This window comes from Bos indicus, chromosome 12 (genome assembly GCF_029378745.1).
Source record: "Bos indicus isolate NIAB-ARS_2022 breed Sahiwal x Tharparkar chromosome 12, NIAB-ARS_B.indTharparkar_mat_pri_1.0, whole genome shotgun sequence".
Classification (NCBI taxonomy): domain Eukaryota; kingdom Metazoa; phylum Chordata; class Mammalia; order Artiodactyla; family Bovidae; genus Bos; species Bos indicus.
The window spans coordinates 80,781,481-80,798,580 of NC_091771.1; the positions used below are offsets into that span (position 1 = coordinate 80,781,481).

The 17,100-nt window shown below is 43.1% G+C and overlaps 1 protein-coding gene across 1 annotated transcript in view; it reads left to right on the forward strand.

The window, feature by feature from the left end:
* The first annotated feature begins 210 nt into the window (after window positions 1-210).
* ITGBL1 (integrin subunit beta like 1) overlaps window positions 211-17,100 on the forward strand; it is a 236,027-nt gene continuing 219,137 nt past the window's right edge. The window contains exons 1-2 of the mRNA XM_070800449.1: window positions 211-547; window positions 1,504-1,724. Of these exons, the coding sequence (XP_070656550.1) occupies window positions 447-547; window positions 1,504-1,724 (322 nt within the window). The 5' untranslated portion in view covers window positions 211-446. The remainder of the gene's footprint in view (window positions 548-1,503; window positions 1,725-17,100) is intronic.

Consider the following 17,100-nt stretch of genomic DNA (forward strand, 5'->3'; position numbering starts at 1 on the left):
GGATTATCTTATCTGTCCCTTTAATGTCAGCCAGCCCAAATAGCCTCTTGTCAAATATTTCTGGGGCCTGTACTTGAAGAAAGGAACAATTCTCTCAAATCTTTGAACAGGACATTTTTCTTTCTTTCTTTTTTTTTTTTTTATGTCAAAATAAACCATCTGCTTGTACAACTGTTTCTAATTACTTCCCTGCCTAGACTCTCCACTTGAGGGGTTTGGTACCAGCACCCCGCCCAGAGTGCTGCCGCCCAAACCCTCGCAGGCAGCTCATCCACGCCCTCGCAGCTCCGGGTAGAGCCCGGGTCCTGCACGCCTGGGTGTTTGCGGGTCCCTCTGCCCGGTCGTCTGCTGGGGGCACGTCTCTCCCCTCGGTCTCCCCGCCCCCCTGCCCCCGGGAGCCCCACCTCGCAGCCACGCTCCTTGCTTCTGCAGCCTGGAAACTCAGCATGCGTCCCGCAGGCTTGGCGAGCGTCTTGCTGCTGGTGTCCTCCCTTCTCCTGCCGGGGGGGCTGTCAGCTGTTCCACAGAGCTTTTCGCCGTCTCTGAGGTAAGTCTGGTTTGTTTTTCTTGAAGACAGACCTGCCCTGCCTTGCGTGCGGGACTCAAAGCTCCGGGATGGCTGCCCCAAGCCAAGGGCAGTTAGGAAGTTGGACGCCAAATCAACTGTTTTTCAACCTGTTCCGATGATTCTTCTTCCATCTACACTGTGTATTACCTTACCCCTGTTCATTTGCCCTTCCTTGGGAAAAATACAATCATTGAATACATTTATCATTTCCTCCTACTCCAATACGTATCAGGAAGAATTTTCTGCCATGCCAGGTGTACCTTTGTGCTCTCACCACGTAGAAGGCAGAGCTATTGCGTGGGGCTCGCATTAACATTTTGCATGACATTTTCAAAGAGGATTGGAGGCACATCGCGATAACTAAACTTGTATGCTTTGAAAGTATAGTTTCTAAGTATCGCTTCTTGCAACTTGAAAAAGCCTTATGTCTTCTGTTATCATAACCTGTATGGTTCTTTCTATATAATCATCTCTCCTTTTTCATAAAACAACTGCTCCTGACCATCAGCTAGCAACAGGACTTTTGAAAGAGAACTGAAAAGTCAGCCAAGAGTCAGACTTTGGATTAATTTGCATTTAATCTAAATGCGCTGTGTAAGGTTCAGTGGCGGAACTCCAAGGGGCAGGCCCGGATCCTCCAGTTCACCTGGAAGACGGTCCTCTTCTTCGGTGGGGCAGGTCACCACTTAGACATCTGTGGTCATTTCTCCGGTGATGACCAGTGGATAGCATCAGCTTGGTTCTCGGAGAAACGGGGGAGGAGGGGGTGCCCAGGCTAACGATCCCCAGGGGGTTGGCGTTCGGTCTCCAGTTCGGGATCTGGGTGGACCCTGGGAGGCCGCGGCGGCGGGGCGGGTTGGGGGCGGGTGCTCGGAGCAGAAGGAGCAGTGCCTGGACGTGATCGTGGCCCCCGCTGTGGTCTGTCGCCCCTGCAGGAGCGGCCCGGGCGCCGCCGCGTGCAGGCTGTCCCGGGCCGAGTCGGAGCGCAGGTGCCGCGCGCCCGGGCAGCCCCCAGGGGGCGCTCTGTGCCACGGCCGCGGCCGCTGCGATTGCGGGGTGTGCATCTGTCACGTGAGCGAGCCCGGCGTGTACTTCGGGCCCCTGTGCGAGTGCCACGAGTGGGTGTGCGAGACCTACGACGGCAGCACCTGTGCAGGTAAGGGGGCGCGGCGCCAGGCCCTCCGCACGCGCTCCCCAGGGGGCTTCGGCCCCTTGGGGGAAGCGGAGGCTGGGGACCATCCCATCAGCATCCTAGAAGCCACCACGGGGAGCGGGCGACGGGGGGAGGGCCCTGCCTTCCGCCAGTGGGTTCTGGAATCACCTCTCTTAACCCCGACCTCTGCCCTAGGGCCCAGACTTCAGTGGAAATAATATTTGCTAAGGTTCCCTCGCTCGATTACAAATCTCAGCTTCTACTGTTGCTTCCTCATTACAGACCAATCCTCCCCACTTCCCCGTAAATGGAGTTATTTCGCTGGGCTCTCCACCCTGATCACGCATGTTAATCATCATATTTGCAGAGTGGAAGCCCCTCCACCCTGGTCACGCATGTTAATCATCATATTTGCAGAGTGGAAGCCCCTATTTGTTTTATGTCTTAATTGAAGGGTAGCTGATCGACAGTGTGGCTTTAGTTTCTGACCCCTGTTTTCTTTCTTTACCAAGGAAGTACAGGAGAATGTGATTTTCCTAAATTCCAGGGAAGCCCACTGTGTTTTTGAATGTGGATTTGCCCTCTCGTAGGTAGCATGTAGTTGACACGTAGTGGCCTATATCAGAAAACCGTACACCAACACGAGCAGGCCCCTGTTTTCTTGGGAGCGATGGCTTTTGTATTGTTTTTGCTGCTCCCGTTTTTTGGCTTCAATGCAGCTTGGTGTTTTGTAAGGGTGGAGTGAAAATACATTCATTTCCTTTGCACATTTTAAAGGAGTGATTTGGGTTCTCATACTGGAAGGGGTCAAGCTATTTCTTCGAAGAGAACACCCCTCACGTCTATAACCAGTTTCTCATAACAGCACCATTTGCTTGGAGCCAAGAACCTCAATCAGGTCATTGTGAATGATCCAGGCCCTCGGTCAGTAAAAGTGCATCCTCAGTGCACTTTTGTGGGAATACACACAGTGCGTTCCCACCAGTGTTTGGCAGACTCGTAGGAAAAAAAAAAAATCCACTTATTTTACCCACAGTGTACTGAGAATAAGAGTCCAACACTAACAGAGAGATCAAGCATGAGTTTATAGAAAAATGTTTTTTTTTTTTCTCCTGTGGCATTTGGGCCTAGAAGCACAGGGAGGGTACGTAATATGTGGGCTGTTTGACAATGAAAAAAAAAAGTCATATAAGTAATTTGGAGGGCCACAGGTGCTCCTGTGTGTTTGTGTAGCCTTGGAGGCTGCGGTTCAACCCTTTAAAAGTATTGAATGCCACAACTTATTTTAGCTTGTCAGTCCCACATGCTTCAGCGCTATTAAGGGCAGCCCTTTGGAATGAAAGCTAAGTATTGTCTAATATTTCTCTCCAAATTCAACTGTTACCTGGCTTCTCTGGCTTTGATTGCCTCTGGCAAGGCCTCCTCAATATCGTGAGTTCTGGACACATTTTTCAGGGCATTTTGCATTGTTCTTGGATTGGAAACATCAGAAGCAGAATGCAGTTTTTTAGCCAGTAAGCTAGTTCTGGTTACCAGTAGCTTGAACTCCCCTTTTAAAGAAGCTGATCGGTTTCCTTTCTGTTAGTTAAAGGGTAGCTGTGGTATGTATATGTACTCTGATTATCTCCCATGGAAAATGACTTTTTGTTTCATCCTGACATCTTTGTCACTACATTCCTTCCATCCTGGTGCAAAATGCAGCCCTGAGTCATGCATGGTTTTGTTTGCTTGTGTGTACATTCCTGCTTCTCTATATTTAAGACCGAATGAAAGAACTGCGTTTGTTTCCAGTCCTCATCTTTCTGACTGTTGCCCATTGATGCCGGCTCGCTGGGCCTGGTGTAGAATCTGCGCCTGCAAATGCACTGGCTACATTTGCCAGGTCAGTGAGGACAGCCTTACACACAGTCTATCTGGTTATCTTGCCAGCTTGCCCGCTTATTCTGTGCTTCAAGTTTAGCTACTCCATTCTGTCTGCAAGAAATAATTCCTATATTATGGCCAGTAAGATAGAAACATGGGCTTCCCCAGTGGCTCAGCAGTAAAAAGAATCTGCCTGCAATACAGGAGACACAGGGGACATGGGTTCGATCCCTGGGTCAGGAAGATCCCCTGGAGAAGGAAATGGCAACCCACTCCGGTATTCTTGCCTGGGAAATCTCATGGACAGAGGAGCCTCCTGGGCTACAGTCCATGGGGTTGCAAAGAGTCGAACACAACTGAGCACTCACTCAAGATAGAAACAGCAGGTTGTCTTTTATGTTTTATGTGCTTCTGGGCCTTGGTCTCTGTGATGAGCTCCTATAGATGATTTTCAAAAATAGAGTAACTTCCAGAGACTTTCCCCACCTCTGTGAAGAAAACACAGTTCTGCTCTGGCAGGGTATCATAGAGTGGTTAAGACTGTGGGCTCTGGGAGAAGTTTTCCAGGATTTGAATCCTACACTTAACATCTGTCTGAACTTGGGCAGTTACTTAACATTCCTGAGCCTTGATTTCTTCTTCTGTAAAATGGGAATAATAAAGTAGCTATCTTATGGGATTTTTGTGAGGTTTAACAGATGCAGGAGACTTAGAATAGTGTTTTGCATAAAGTCAGTACTCAGTACAGATGAATATGCTTGTATATGTCTATATAACATTATTTTGGGATGCGCAAAAGGTGAGCTAGGATGAATGGATAGAAAGAGATAGACAGATAAAGAGCCTGGCTTTGTGTTTGTTAGTCAGTTGATATTGTGAAAGCAATTTAGTTTCATTAATGTCTTGGGGGTGGGGGGGACCTGTTATTGATCCAAAGTTCAAAAGGTCAAGCCAGGACAGCAATTTTGGCTCAACGGGAGAGCAGCTGTAGGAGATACACTGTGCTCTTTTCAAGTTAAGTCCACTGGGATTCTTACACCGTGACTCATAGGAGACATACTTACTTTAGATGAGCTGGTTGAAAGTGATGACGTTTACACACGATCACAAGTGGTCTCTCTCTCCCAGTCTCCACTGGCTCCTGGCACATGGATCTTCCTCCAAATTCTATAGCATAAAGATCTGACCCAGCGATTATTCATGTGGATGTGATGGTCTAATGAGGAGGAAACTCATTTTAGTGAAATATTTCTTTAAGAACAGTCAAATGTTTGATTCTATAAAAACAAATATTTGGTTTGGAATTCAGGATATCCTGAATAACCCCCTGGGTACCTGTGATTACACTTAAAGTATTGGTTTCTTAAACATTTTTCCAATCACTTTTTGAAATACATCACTTAAAAGAGTTTCAGTTTTAGGAACTTGGAAAAGCTAATTGAATCCACTGTAGCCAGTTCTCTAAAGTGCTATTGGAGAAGGGAATGGCAACCCACTCCAGTGTTCTTGCCTGGAGAATTCCATGGACAGAGGAACTTGGCAAGCTACATACAGTCCATGGGGTCACAAAGAGTCAGACACGACTGAGCAACTAACACACACACACATACACACACACACACATACATAAAGTGCTATATGGCCTTCCCTGATGGCTCATTGGGTACAGAATATGCCTGCAGTGTGGGAGATGAAGGAGACTTGGGTTTGATCCCCGGGTCAAGAAGATCCAGGGATCAAACCCATGAATCACATGGGCAGAGGAGCCTAGAGGGTTACAATCCAAAGGGCTGCAAAGAGTTGGACACGACTGAGTGACTAAGCACTCACACTTGCACACACTAAGTGCTGTATATTTGCTAGACTCTGTTTACTGTTAAAGATGTTGTGCTATTAAAGATGTGGTGTAGTTGCTTAGTCATGTCTGACTCTTTGCAACCCCATGGACTGTAGTTCACCAGGCTCCTCTGTCCCTGGGATTTCCCAGGCAAAAATACTGGAGTGGGTTGCCATTTCATTCTCCAGAGGATCTTTCTGACCCAGGGATTAAACCTGTGTCTCCTGCGTCGGTGGGCGGATTCTTTACCACTGAGCCACCAGGGAAGCCCCGTAAGATGTTGTAAACACATGCATATGTATAACTGAATCACTTTGCTGTATACCTGGAACTAATTCGACATTTTCATCAACTGTATTCCCATATAAAAGGAAAAGTTAAAAAATAATAAAATGAAGGTCAGTTAACTCCAGTAATCCCACTGCTGGGCATACACACTGAGGAAACCAGAAGGGAAAGAGACACATGTACCCCAATGTTCATCGCAGCACTGTTTATAATAGCCAGGACATGGAAGCAACCTAGATGCCCATCAGCAGATGAATGGATAAGAAAGCTGTGGTACATATACCCAATGGAGTATTACTCAGCCATTAAAAAGAATACATTTGAATCAGTTCTAATGAGATGGATGAAACTGGAACCTATTATACAGAGTGAAGTAAGCCAGAAAGAAAAACACCAATACAGTATACTAACACATATATATGGAATTTAGAAAGATGGTAACAATAACCCTGTGTACGAGACAGCAAAAGAGACACTGATGTATAGATCAGTCTTATGGACTCAGTGGGAGAGGGAGAGGGTGGGGAGATTTGGGAGAATGGCATTGAAACATGTATAATATCATGTAAGAAATGAGTCGCCAGTCCAGGTTCGATGCACGATACTGGATGCTTGGGGCTGGTGCACTGGGACGACCCAGAGGGATGGTATGAGGAGGGAGGTGGGAGGAGGGTTCAGGATGGGGAACACAGGTATACCTGTGGCAGATTCATTTCGGTATTTGGCAAAACTAATACAATATTGTAAAGTTTAAAAATAAAATAAAATACAGGTGCTACAAAAGATGAGGAATACATGACAGGTTCCCGCTGAGTAGGGAGGTTCAGAGAAATACCAAATGCCTATAAGGCAAAGAAGAATATAATTTCTATGTATTTCTATGAGGGTTCCATTAAGGTAGGAATTAAATATTGTGATGTAAATTCTGGAAAAATTGTAGCATTTGACATAAGTCTTTTAGTATAAGGAGGTTTTTATTCCAAAGGGTGGACAGTTGGAATTCTGAGTGAAGAAAAATGGAAGAAATGGTTTAGAGGCAGAAAAACATGTGGGTGTGTTTGGAGAAGAGTGAAGGGTTCTGGGGCTGGCTTCACTGGAAATTAGGGCTGTGGGAAGCCTAGTGGAAGATATGTTGAGAGCTGCAGCTCTCATCTGGCAGAGAGCTCTGAACCTCAAGGTGAAAGTGAAAAGTGAAAGTCGCTCAGTCGTGTCTAACTCTTTCTCGACCCCATGGACTACACAATCCATGGAATTCTCCAGGCCAGAATGCTGGAGTGGGTAGCCCTTCCCTTCTCCAGGGGATCTTCCCAACCCAGGGATCGAACCCAGGTCTCCTGCAGAAGAACTGCAGGCAGATTCTTTACCAGCTGAGCCACAAGGGAAGCACGCTGAATGTGAAGCCTGTGCTCAGTTAAACAGTATATAGGAACCATGAAGCAGTTTGAACATGGGAGTTTGAACATAATTGATGGTCAGTGATTCATGGAAATAATATGGTGCCTGGGGGCCCAGCAGGTTGGGATTGACACTTGATGGGGAGGAACTCAGGTTAGATCATGTTTAAATACTAGTTCCCAGGGAAGCGAATAAGGATAGAATTATGAGGCATTTTAAAGACTGCTGGAAGATAGAATCATATGCTTCAGTACTCAGGGATGAGTAAGATGGTGTCAGTGATAGAACTGATGGAAGAAAGTCAGGAGAAAGAATCAGAAAACTCATCAATGGTGAGAAGGCCCTGCTAAATTAAAAACTCTTATTTTTATCTGGAATTGCTGTGAAATGAAGAATGATCGCTTATAGAATGAGTCTGGACTTTATGGCACTTCTGGGCTTAGATAGGAATCTTGTCTGAATTGTTAACTGGAGTTAACTTGTTTCTGTCATTCATCCCTGAGACAGTCATTTGATTTCTCTGAAAGTTAGTTTCTTTTTCTGGAACATCTTTATGGATATAAAGAACTTGACATTCTTCAGGATATTATTCAGAATAATTTTTATGTATAAATACATTTAATATGTATATAATTTAAAGATTAATTTATTCAGTTCAGTCGCTTAGTCATGTCCAACTCTTTGTGACCCCATGGACTGCAGCACTCCAGGCCTCCCTGTCCATCACCAACTCCTGGAGTTTACTCAAACTCATGACCATTGAGTCGGTGATGGCATCCGGTGATCTCATCCTCTGTCGTCCCCTTCTCCTCCTGCCCTTAATCTTTCCCAGCATCAGGGTCTTTTCAAATGAGTCAGCTCTTTGCATCAGGTGGCCAAAGTATTGGAGTTTCAGCTTCAACATCAGTCCCTCCAATGAACACCCAGGACTGATTTCCTTTAGGATGGACTGGTTGGTTCTCCTTGCAGTCCAAGGGACTCTCAAAAGTCTTCTCCAACACCACAGTTCAAAAGCATCAATTCTTTGACGCTCAGCTTTCTTTATAGACCAACTCTCACATCCATACATGACTACCGGAAAAACCACAGCCTTGACTAGATGGACCTTTGTTGGCAAAGTAATGTTCCTGTTTTTTAATATGCTATCTAGGTTGGTCATAACTTTCTTTCCAAGGAGCAATCATCTTTTAATTTCGTGGCTGCAATCACCATTTGCAGTGATTTTGGAGCCCAAAAAAGATTAATAGATTTAATTTATTCAGACTATGAAACATCCTTATAAGCATTGATTTAAACACACATGGTATGAAAATACTTAAAATACATGGAAATACCCCTAATATGGAAGTATTGGTAATTTTTTTTCTGGCAGCTATTTCTGACATCTACACTGTTAAGTAGTATGAGAACTGTGTATGATTATTCATGAGAGCTGGATTTTCTGAATCCTTATAGTCTGTCCTAGAACTGTTGGACCTACTTGCTCCTCACAGTTGCATTTTACTTAAAATTTTTTTCAAAACTGGAGTATAGTTGTTTTACAATGTTTCTACTTTACAGCACTGTGAAGTAGCTATGGTGTGCATATATCCCCTCCCTCTTGGACCTCCCTTCCATCCTCCCATCTCACCCCTCCAGGCCGTCACAGAGCGCCGAGTTGAGCTCTCTGTTATACAGCTGCTTCCTACTAGCTATCTGTCTAACATGTGGTAGTGTATACATGTCCGTGCTACTTTCTCAATTCATCTCCCTCATCTCACATGCCTCCACCCCATGTTCACAGGTCCATTCCCTACGCCTGCGTCTCTGTCTCTGCCCTGAAGATAGGTTCATCAGGACCATTTTCCTAGATTCCACATACATGCATTAATATACAGTCTCTCTTTTTCTGTTTCTGACCTATTCACTGTGTATGACAGATTCTAGATTTGTCCACATCTCTACAAATGACCCAATTTTGTTCCTTTTTATGGCTGAATAATATTCCATTGTATATTTGCATTACATCTTTATCCACTCCTCTGCTGACGGACGTTTAAGTTGCGTTCATGTCCTGGCTACTGTAAAGAACGCTGTGATGAACACTGGGGTACATGTGTCTTTGGAATTAGGTTGCATTTTTCTTTGAATAACTGTCTCCAAACCTATTTTGTGGAATCACTCGTCAGTTTTTCTTTCTTAGTGGTCTTCTGTTTTCCACCTTGCCCCCCCACACCTCCCTTAGCTGCAGTTCTGTATCCAAAGATTCAACCTACCTTGGATCATGGAGTACTGGGGTACATGTTTATTGTAACACATCCACATTGTAAGTGGCATTGTGCAGTTCAAACCTGTGTAGTTCAAAGGTCAGCTGATTTAGTGAAACATTAGTACAGGTCCTAGAGACATCAGGGGTGGGCTTGTTTAATCACAGGAATGTAAACCAACTTAAGACTGAATAGTAATCATTCTAGTTCTTGAAACTCTCTGATTTCCAGTCCTGTACTTGAGTCCTCTCCCTGCTCTCCAAACTTTTCTTTCTCTCACTATTCATCATGTTTACTTCATTTCCAAATTCTGCTCATTTGGGGCAAGGAGTTCAGCTATTATTTCTATTATCTTGTTTCTTGGTCATCCACAGTCTTTGAAGTCTTGGTGTCTATTCTAAGAGTTGATGTCTTTAGGTATTAATGTTATATATATATTCACTTTTTTCAAATCTTGCTTTATCATGTATGCTACTGCTCTAAGTCGCTTCAGTCATGTCCGACTCTGTGCGACCCCATAGATGGCAGCCCACCAGGCTCCCCCGTCCCTGGGATTCTCCAGGCAAGAACACTGGAGTAGGTTGCCATTTCCTTCTCCAATGCATGAAGATGAAAAGTGAAAGTGAAGTCGCTCAGTCGTGTCTGATCCTCAGCGACCGCATGGACTGCAGCCCTCCAGACTCCTCTGTCCATGGGATTTTCCAGGCAAGAGTACTGGAGTTGGCTGCCATTGCCTTCTCCGTTATCATGTATATGTACTTATAAATAATATAAATACCAAGGCCTGGGGAAGTTCTCTTTATGCATATATATTCTGGTTGCCAGTTAAAGCATATATGCTGCTGCTGCTGCTGCTAAGTCACTTCAGTCCTGTCCGACTCTGTGCGACCCCATAGATGGCAGCCCACCAGGCTCCCCCGTCCCTGGGATTCTCCAGGCAAGAACACTGGAGTGGGTTGCCATTTCCTTCTCCAATGCGTGAAAGTGAAAAGTGAAAGTGAAGTCGAGCAGTCGTGTATGACTCTTCTCAACCCCATGGACTACAGCCTACCAGGCTCCTCTGTCCATGGGATTTTCCAGGAAAGAGTACTGGAGTGGGGTGCCATTGCCTTCTCCGTAAAGCATATATATGTGTATGCAAATATGTATTTGCTACCTTAAATTTATACACATATGTTATATACATCTGAATACATAAATATGTCTTCAGACATATGTTTGCATGTATATGTGTTTATGGCATGTATGTGGGTATTAATATATGAGTATATGCACAATTGCATTTACCTATGTGTGTTTAGGTATGTGTGTAAATCTATATGTACCACAAAGACACACCCAGGTAACCCCTCTTTCTGAAAGACTGCTGTCTGCAGAGGGGAGTCCATTCCATTTTCAAATCTTTGCAATGCTAATACTTCTGATACAAAAGGCACCTTGGGTTGTTATCACATTTGTAAACCTACTACAAACCAACAGCTTATTGGGGAATACTTTGGGTGATTGCCTCTTCAAAACATCTCATGAAGACAGTGGGAAGTTACTTGGTTGGCTCCTAATTTGGTTGTCTTTTTCACTGTTCAGTCAATTAGGCTGCTGAAGTCACATTTGAATTACGATTCGTATTTGGTAAGAATGAATGAATGAAAGTTGCTCAGTAGTGTCTGACTCTTTTTGACCTCATGGGCTGTAGCCCACCAGGCTCATCTGGCCATGGGATTCTCCAGGCAAGAGTACTGAAGTGGGTTGCCATTCTCTCCTCCATAGGATCTTCCCAACCCAGGGACTGAACCTGGGTCTCCTGCACTGCAGGCAGATTCGTTATTGATGGAGCCACCAGAGAAGCCCCATATTTGGTAAAGAAGTTCTCTAATTCTAATACTAAAACTTTGTTCATAGACAGGAATGAAAAATGACTCCCTTTCCTACTTTTTAAGTGAAAAATAGTACTGCTTTTGTCACTAACATATTTTTATTCTGCATACATTTTATGGAGAATCTGAAAATTCCTTAAGGCCCCCTGTTCCATGCTGAAGCTTTGAATCCAGGGTTAGATGCAAAATCACTGAGGATTCTTCTTACAGCTCGCAGTCCTAAAACTATAAACCAAATCATAAATTTTCTCTATCCTCAAGGCAATAATATTTTCTTGTCTGGTTTTGCCTATAACAATAAATTCTACTATTACAGAAATTTGATTTCCTGGTTAGTTCATCTGAATTTTCTAATCATACCTCAGCAGGGAGAAAAAAGGAAATAAGTAAAATGAGATAAATCAACTTTTATGTCTAACTGGACTGGGCTTCCTGGATGGCTCAACAGTAAAGAATCTTACCTGTAACAGGAGACACAGGAGATGTGGGTTTAGTCCCTGGGTTGGGAAGATCCCCTGGAGGAGGAAATGGCAACCCTCTCCAGTATTCCTGCCTGGGAAATCCCATGGACAGAGGAGCCTGGCGGACTACAGGGATCACAGAGTCAGACATGACTGAGCACAGGCGCGAACTTCAGGAGAAGACAACTGGATTAGGAGACAGAAGAAACAGTTGGAGGTGTGGTGGGGGACTGAAAGGGAGCTATCTTGTAGGAGGAATTTGGTTGAGCTTTCTACCTTTCTTTCTGCCTAGAATGTATGTGGAGTTCCAGAAGTCTGTCTTTAAAATTGAAGTGTAGTTAATTTACGACATTGTGTTCATTTCAGGCATGCAGCACAGTGGCGTTCAGATGTCAGTGTGTGTGTGTGTGTGTGCGCACGTGCATGTGTGAGTGTATGTTTTTTTTTTCTGTTCTTTTCCATGGTAGGTTAATCTAAGTTATTGAATATACCTCCCTGTTTCGTACAGTAGGACCTTGCTCTTTATTTGATATATAGTAGTCTGTATCTGTTAATCCTATACTCCTGTTTTATCTTTCCCCTTTGGTAACCATAACTTTGTTTTCTATGTCTGTGGATCTATTTCTGTCTTGTAAATAAATTTGTTTGTGTTATTTTTAGTTTGCGCATGTAAGTGAGATGTAATATTTGTCTTTCTCTGTCTGACTTACTTCACTCCATAGGATAATGTCTAGGTCCATTCACGTTGCTGCAAATGGCATTATTTCATTCCTTTTTATAGCAGATATTTCATGTTGTGTGTGTATATTTATATATTATTGCACCTCCTTTGGGCTTCCATTATAGCTCAGTCGATAAAGAATCCACCTGCAATGCAGGAGGCCCAGTTCAATTCCTGGGTCGGGAAAATCCACTGGAGAAGGGATAGACTACCCACTCCAGTATTCTTGGGCTTCCCCTGTGGCTCAGCTGGTAAAGAATCCACCTGCAATGTGGGAGACTGGGTTCGATCCCTGGGTTGGGAAGATCCTCTGGAGAAGGGAAGGGCTATGAACTGTAAAGTCCATGGAGTCACAAAGACTCGGACACGCCTGAGTGAGTTGCACTCACTTACTACCTCCTTTTATTGACATATATACCTTAAGTGCCTCAGCACATAGAATGAAATTCAAGTAAGTTAAATATGTATGTGCTGTGTCTCCCCTTCAGTCTTATTGTTAATTAAGGCCTCTTATTAATGTTAAATTTAGGGTGTATACATCCCTCTTTTCCCATGATTATATAAATATGTGTTATGAACACATATAGATAGGTTGTTTCCATTCATTTTTCTTGCTTTTTTTCTTTAAGAATAGATCATGGCCCACAGTCTAGTTTTTACATATATGATTAAGAATTTTCATAAGTATATGATGTGCTATAGTATGAATGTATTACGTCGTTAGACTGTCTGCCTATTAGTGAACACTCTGGTTGTTTGAAGTTTTTGTTATTTTTGTGTTTTTTGATATAGAGACTTTAAAGAGCATTCGATTTAAAATTGCTCACACATGCTCACACTCATACACTCACACAGCTCTCTAGCACTCTGGCTCTTGCACAAGCAAGTACACACTAGAGTGAGTTGGGTTCTGAGACACTTAAGAGGGCATCTCCAGGCAACAGAAGTGTGAATAAAAGTGTCTTCCTGTGTTGAGAATCTTGGCAAACGGAAACTTCAAACAGGGTGGAACCGGGAGATATGAAGCTTTTGTCCTTTGGGAAATTTTGATTCCAAGCCTGATCTGGGATTCAAGGTCGTGAGTCACATCTGAGAAGGAGGAGGAGTATAGTACTGCTGGGTAGAGAGGACCACAGGGGATGGGCCAGGGCATTCTCAGAGCCCCACATGGGTAAATTCTCAAGCTATTTCCCATTAACTCTTAAATTGATAAAGATTGAGAGCTGCAAGAAGGTTGCAAATCTCATTTTCTTTGGAAAAGAGTGCTTTGTCTTTTCAAGGATCACATTTCCTGGCAAATAAGAAACTCTATTTGGTAATAGAACTCATTCTTCTGTCTACTCTAAATCATCTTATTTAAGGCTGGCTAGAATGATGGCTTTGTAAAGGGAAAAGAAAAATAAGACCTTGATAAGAGTGCTCACTGGTCTGACCTTGTGTCACCTCAGTCTTAATTTATGTGGTGGGACAGGCTTCTGTGCCAAAGTGCCTATCCTCCTAATTGTACGTGATCGCTTGTTCGAACATCAAATTGTTCCAAGTCAATAGTGACCCACTCCAGTTTCCTGATTTATTATTTCATCTGGATATTTCCTAGGAAAAGGCGGGCTAAATTTTTTTCTGAAAAGAGGCCAGTGAGTTAGGTATTGCTTAGAAGCTTCTCTTACAGCAATGCATGAATGTAAATTTGTGATTTAGCCAATGAGAACAAGGAAGCCCAAATCAAGAAATCAAAAAGCACGGTCAATGTATTTCCTAATTGGTCATTACTGCTCTTTCAAAGCTGTCATTTTCTGCTGTGCACAACAGTTAGACAAAACTAGTTATTTCTCTAAACAAAATGACTTGGCCATTTAATTAAACCCTTTCTTCTCCAAAATACAGAAGACAAGTTATAAACTTTTTTTTTCTTTCTTGATCAACACCATTATTTGTATAAGTTCTAAAAGCAGTATTGATGTGAAAATAACTCATCTTTAAGAAAGAAAGGACATTTTTAAGAAACTAAGAAAACATTTTTTTGAGAAAGAAAGCAAATAATTGATTTGTTAGCTGTGTACTGGATAGACTTCTTTAGATTCCTTCCTTGGGCTTCCCTGGTGGCTCAGATGGTAAAGCATCTGCCTGCAGTGCAGGAGACCCGGGTTCAATCCCTGGGTTGGGAAGATCCCCTGGAGAAGGAAATGGCAACCCACTCCAGTACTCTTGCCTGGAAAATTCCATGGACTGAGTAGCCTGGTAGGCTACAGTCCATGGGATTGCAAAGAGTCAGACATGACTGAGCAACTTCAGTTTGAATAGACTTGAGCCCTAAAATTAGTGTTGTGTTAGTAATACAAAAGAATAATAGAAAAATATCTACTTACTTTTGAGCATGCTTTGATGGAAAATATTTTCATACGTATGAATTCATTCACTTTGCTGACAAAAGTCTGTATAGTCAAAGCTATGGTTTTTTCCAGTAGTCATGTGCAGATATGAGAGTTGGACGATAAAGAAGGCTGAGTGCTGAAAAATTGATGCTTTTGAATTGTGGTGCTGGAGAAGACTCTTCAGAGTCCCTTGGACTGCAAGGAGATCAAACCAGTCCATCCTAAAGGAGATCAACCCTGAATATTCATTGGAAGGACTGATGCTGAAGCTCAAATACTTTGGCCACTTGATGTGAAGAGCTGACCCATTTAAAAATACCCTAATGCTGGGGAAGACTGAGGATAGGAGGAGAAGGGGGTGACAGAGAGTGAGATGGTTGGATGGCACCACTGGCTCAATGGACATGAATTTGAGCAAACTTTGGGAGATAGTGAAGGACAGGGAAGCCTGGCTTGCTACAGTCCATGGGGTCGCAGAGTCAGATATGACTGAAAGATTGAACAACAATGAATTCATTCACTTCTTCTATAACTTGAAAGAGGTGGTCAAAATTATTCTTCAGGGACTTCCCTGGTGGTCCAGTGGTTAAGACTCTGTGCTTCCAATGCAGGGGGTACAGGTTCAACCCCTGACTGAGGAGCTAACATCCCACATGCAACACTGCACAGTCAAAAAGTTATATATATATATCAGAGAAGGCAATGGCACCCCACTCCAGTACTCTTGCCTGGAAAATCCCATGGATGGAGGAGCCTGGTAGGCTGCAGTCCATGGGGTCGCTAAGAGTTGGACACAACTGAGCGACTTCACTTTCACTTTTCACTCTCACGCATTGGAGAAGGAAATGGCAACCCACTCCAATGTTCTTGCCTGGAGAATCCCAGGGATGGGGGAGCCTGGTGGGCTGCCGTCTATGGGGTCTCACAGAATTGGACATGACTGAAGCGACTTAGCAGCATATATATATATATATATATACACATATATATATAAAACATTTATATATATATACATATATATATATAAAACATTTATATATATATAAAATTCTCTATCATACTGAGTAACCCAAGAAGAAATACGTCCCCCAAATCAATAGGTAGCTTCTCTTCAAGCATATTAAAATTATCCTGAGACAACATATTTAGGGGAAATTGTTCAGTTGCTGAGTCTTGTCCAACTCTTTGCAACCCCATGGACTACAGCACTCCAGGCCTCCCTGTCCATTACCAACTTCCAGAGCTTGCTCAAACTCATGTCCATCGAGTCGGTGATGCCATCCAACCATCTTATTCTCTGTCATCCCCTTCTCCTGCCTTCAGTCTTTCACAGCATCGGGGTCTTTTCTAATGAGTCAGTTATTTCCAACAAGTGGCCAAAGTATTGGAGCTTCAGCTTCAGCATCAGTCCTTCCAATGAATAGTCAGGGTTGACTTCCTTTAGGATGGACTGGTTGGATATCCTTGCTGTCCAAGGGACTCTCAAGTCTTCTCCAGCACCACAGTTCAAAAATATCAATTCTTGGGCACTCAGCCTTCTTTATGTTATAATATTTAGGGGAAATATTTTCATGAGTTTGGAGTCTTGAAATGAGAACCTCATTATTCAGGAGCCTCATTTTTCCATTGAAAATATATCTTGATTTTTTTCCTTTTTTTGTGGAGAAGCAGATTGTGCCTCTCCTTTCTGTCGTATGTCAGAGATAGTGCACATAATAGCTCAAATATTGGGCAGGAGAAAGAACACCTCATTCATTAACATCAAAAGAAGTCCAGGTAACAGAAATCACTGAGGCTAAATTACTCGTACCAACAAAGAGCTTTTCTCTCAGCTGTAACTGAAATTCTTAGAGTGATTGCATTTAGCACTAAATAAGGATTCACTGGAGTCAGCAATAGGGGAAACTCTTTCACAACCTTTGGTTTTCCTTTTCCATAAAATCAAAAGAAAACGTAGGTAGGAGAGTTGAATACATATTTCTTATTTTCATGGACGTGAACTAGTATTATTTTGTGTATTACCCATTTTGGATAGTATGACTAAATCAACTTAGATATTATTTTTGCTCTTATAAAATTAAAGTGTTTATAATATAAAATCCAGAAGTTCAAATACACGCGCTTAAAAATGTATGTATGGCGTTTTTTAGAACAAAGAGATGTGAATTGATGGCAGTGCACCAGGAAAGAAGAAAAGTGTGCAGAGAAAACTGAACAATTTTGATTAGGTCATCATGAGCGTTACCTTTGTGCCCTGAAGGTGGGCATGTCAACCTTTGCATCTTGATATTCGGGTTCTGGGGACATGCTACATCTATCACT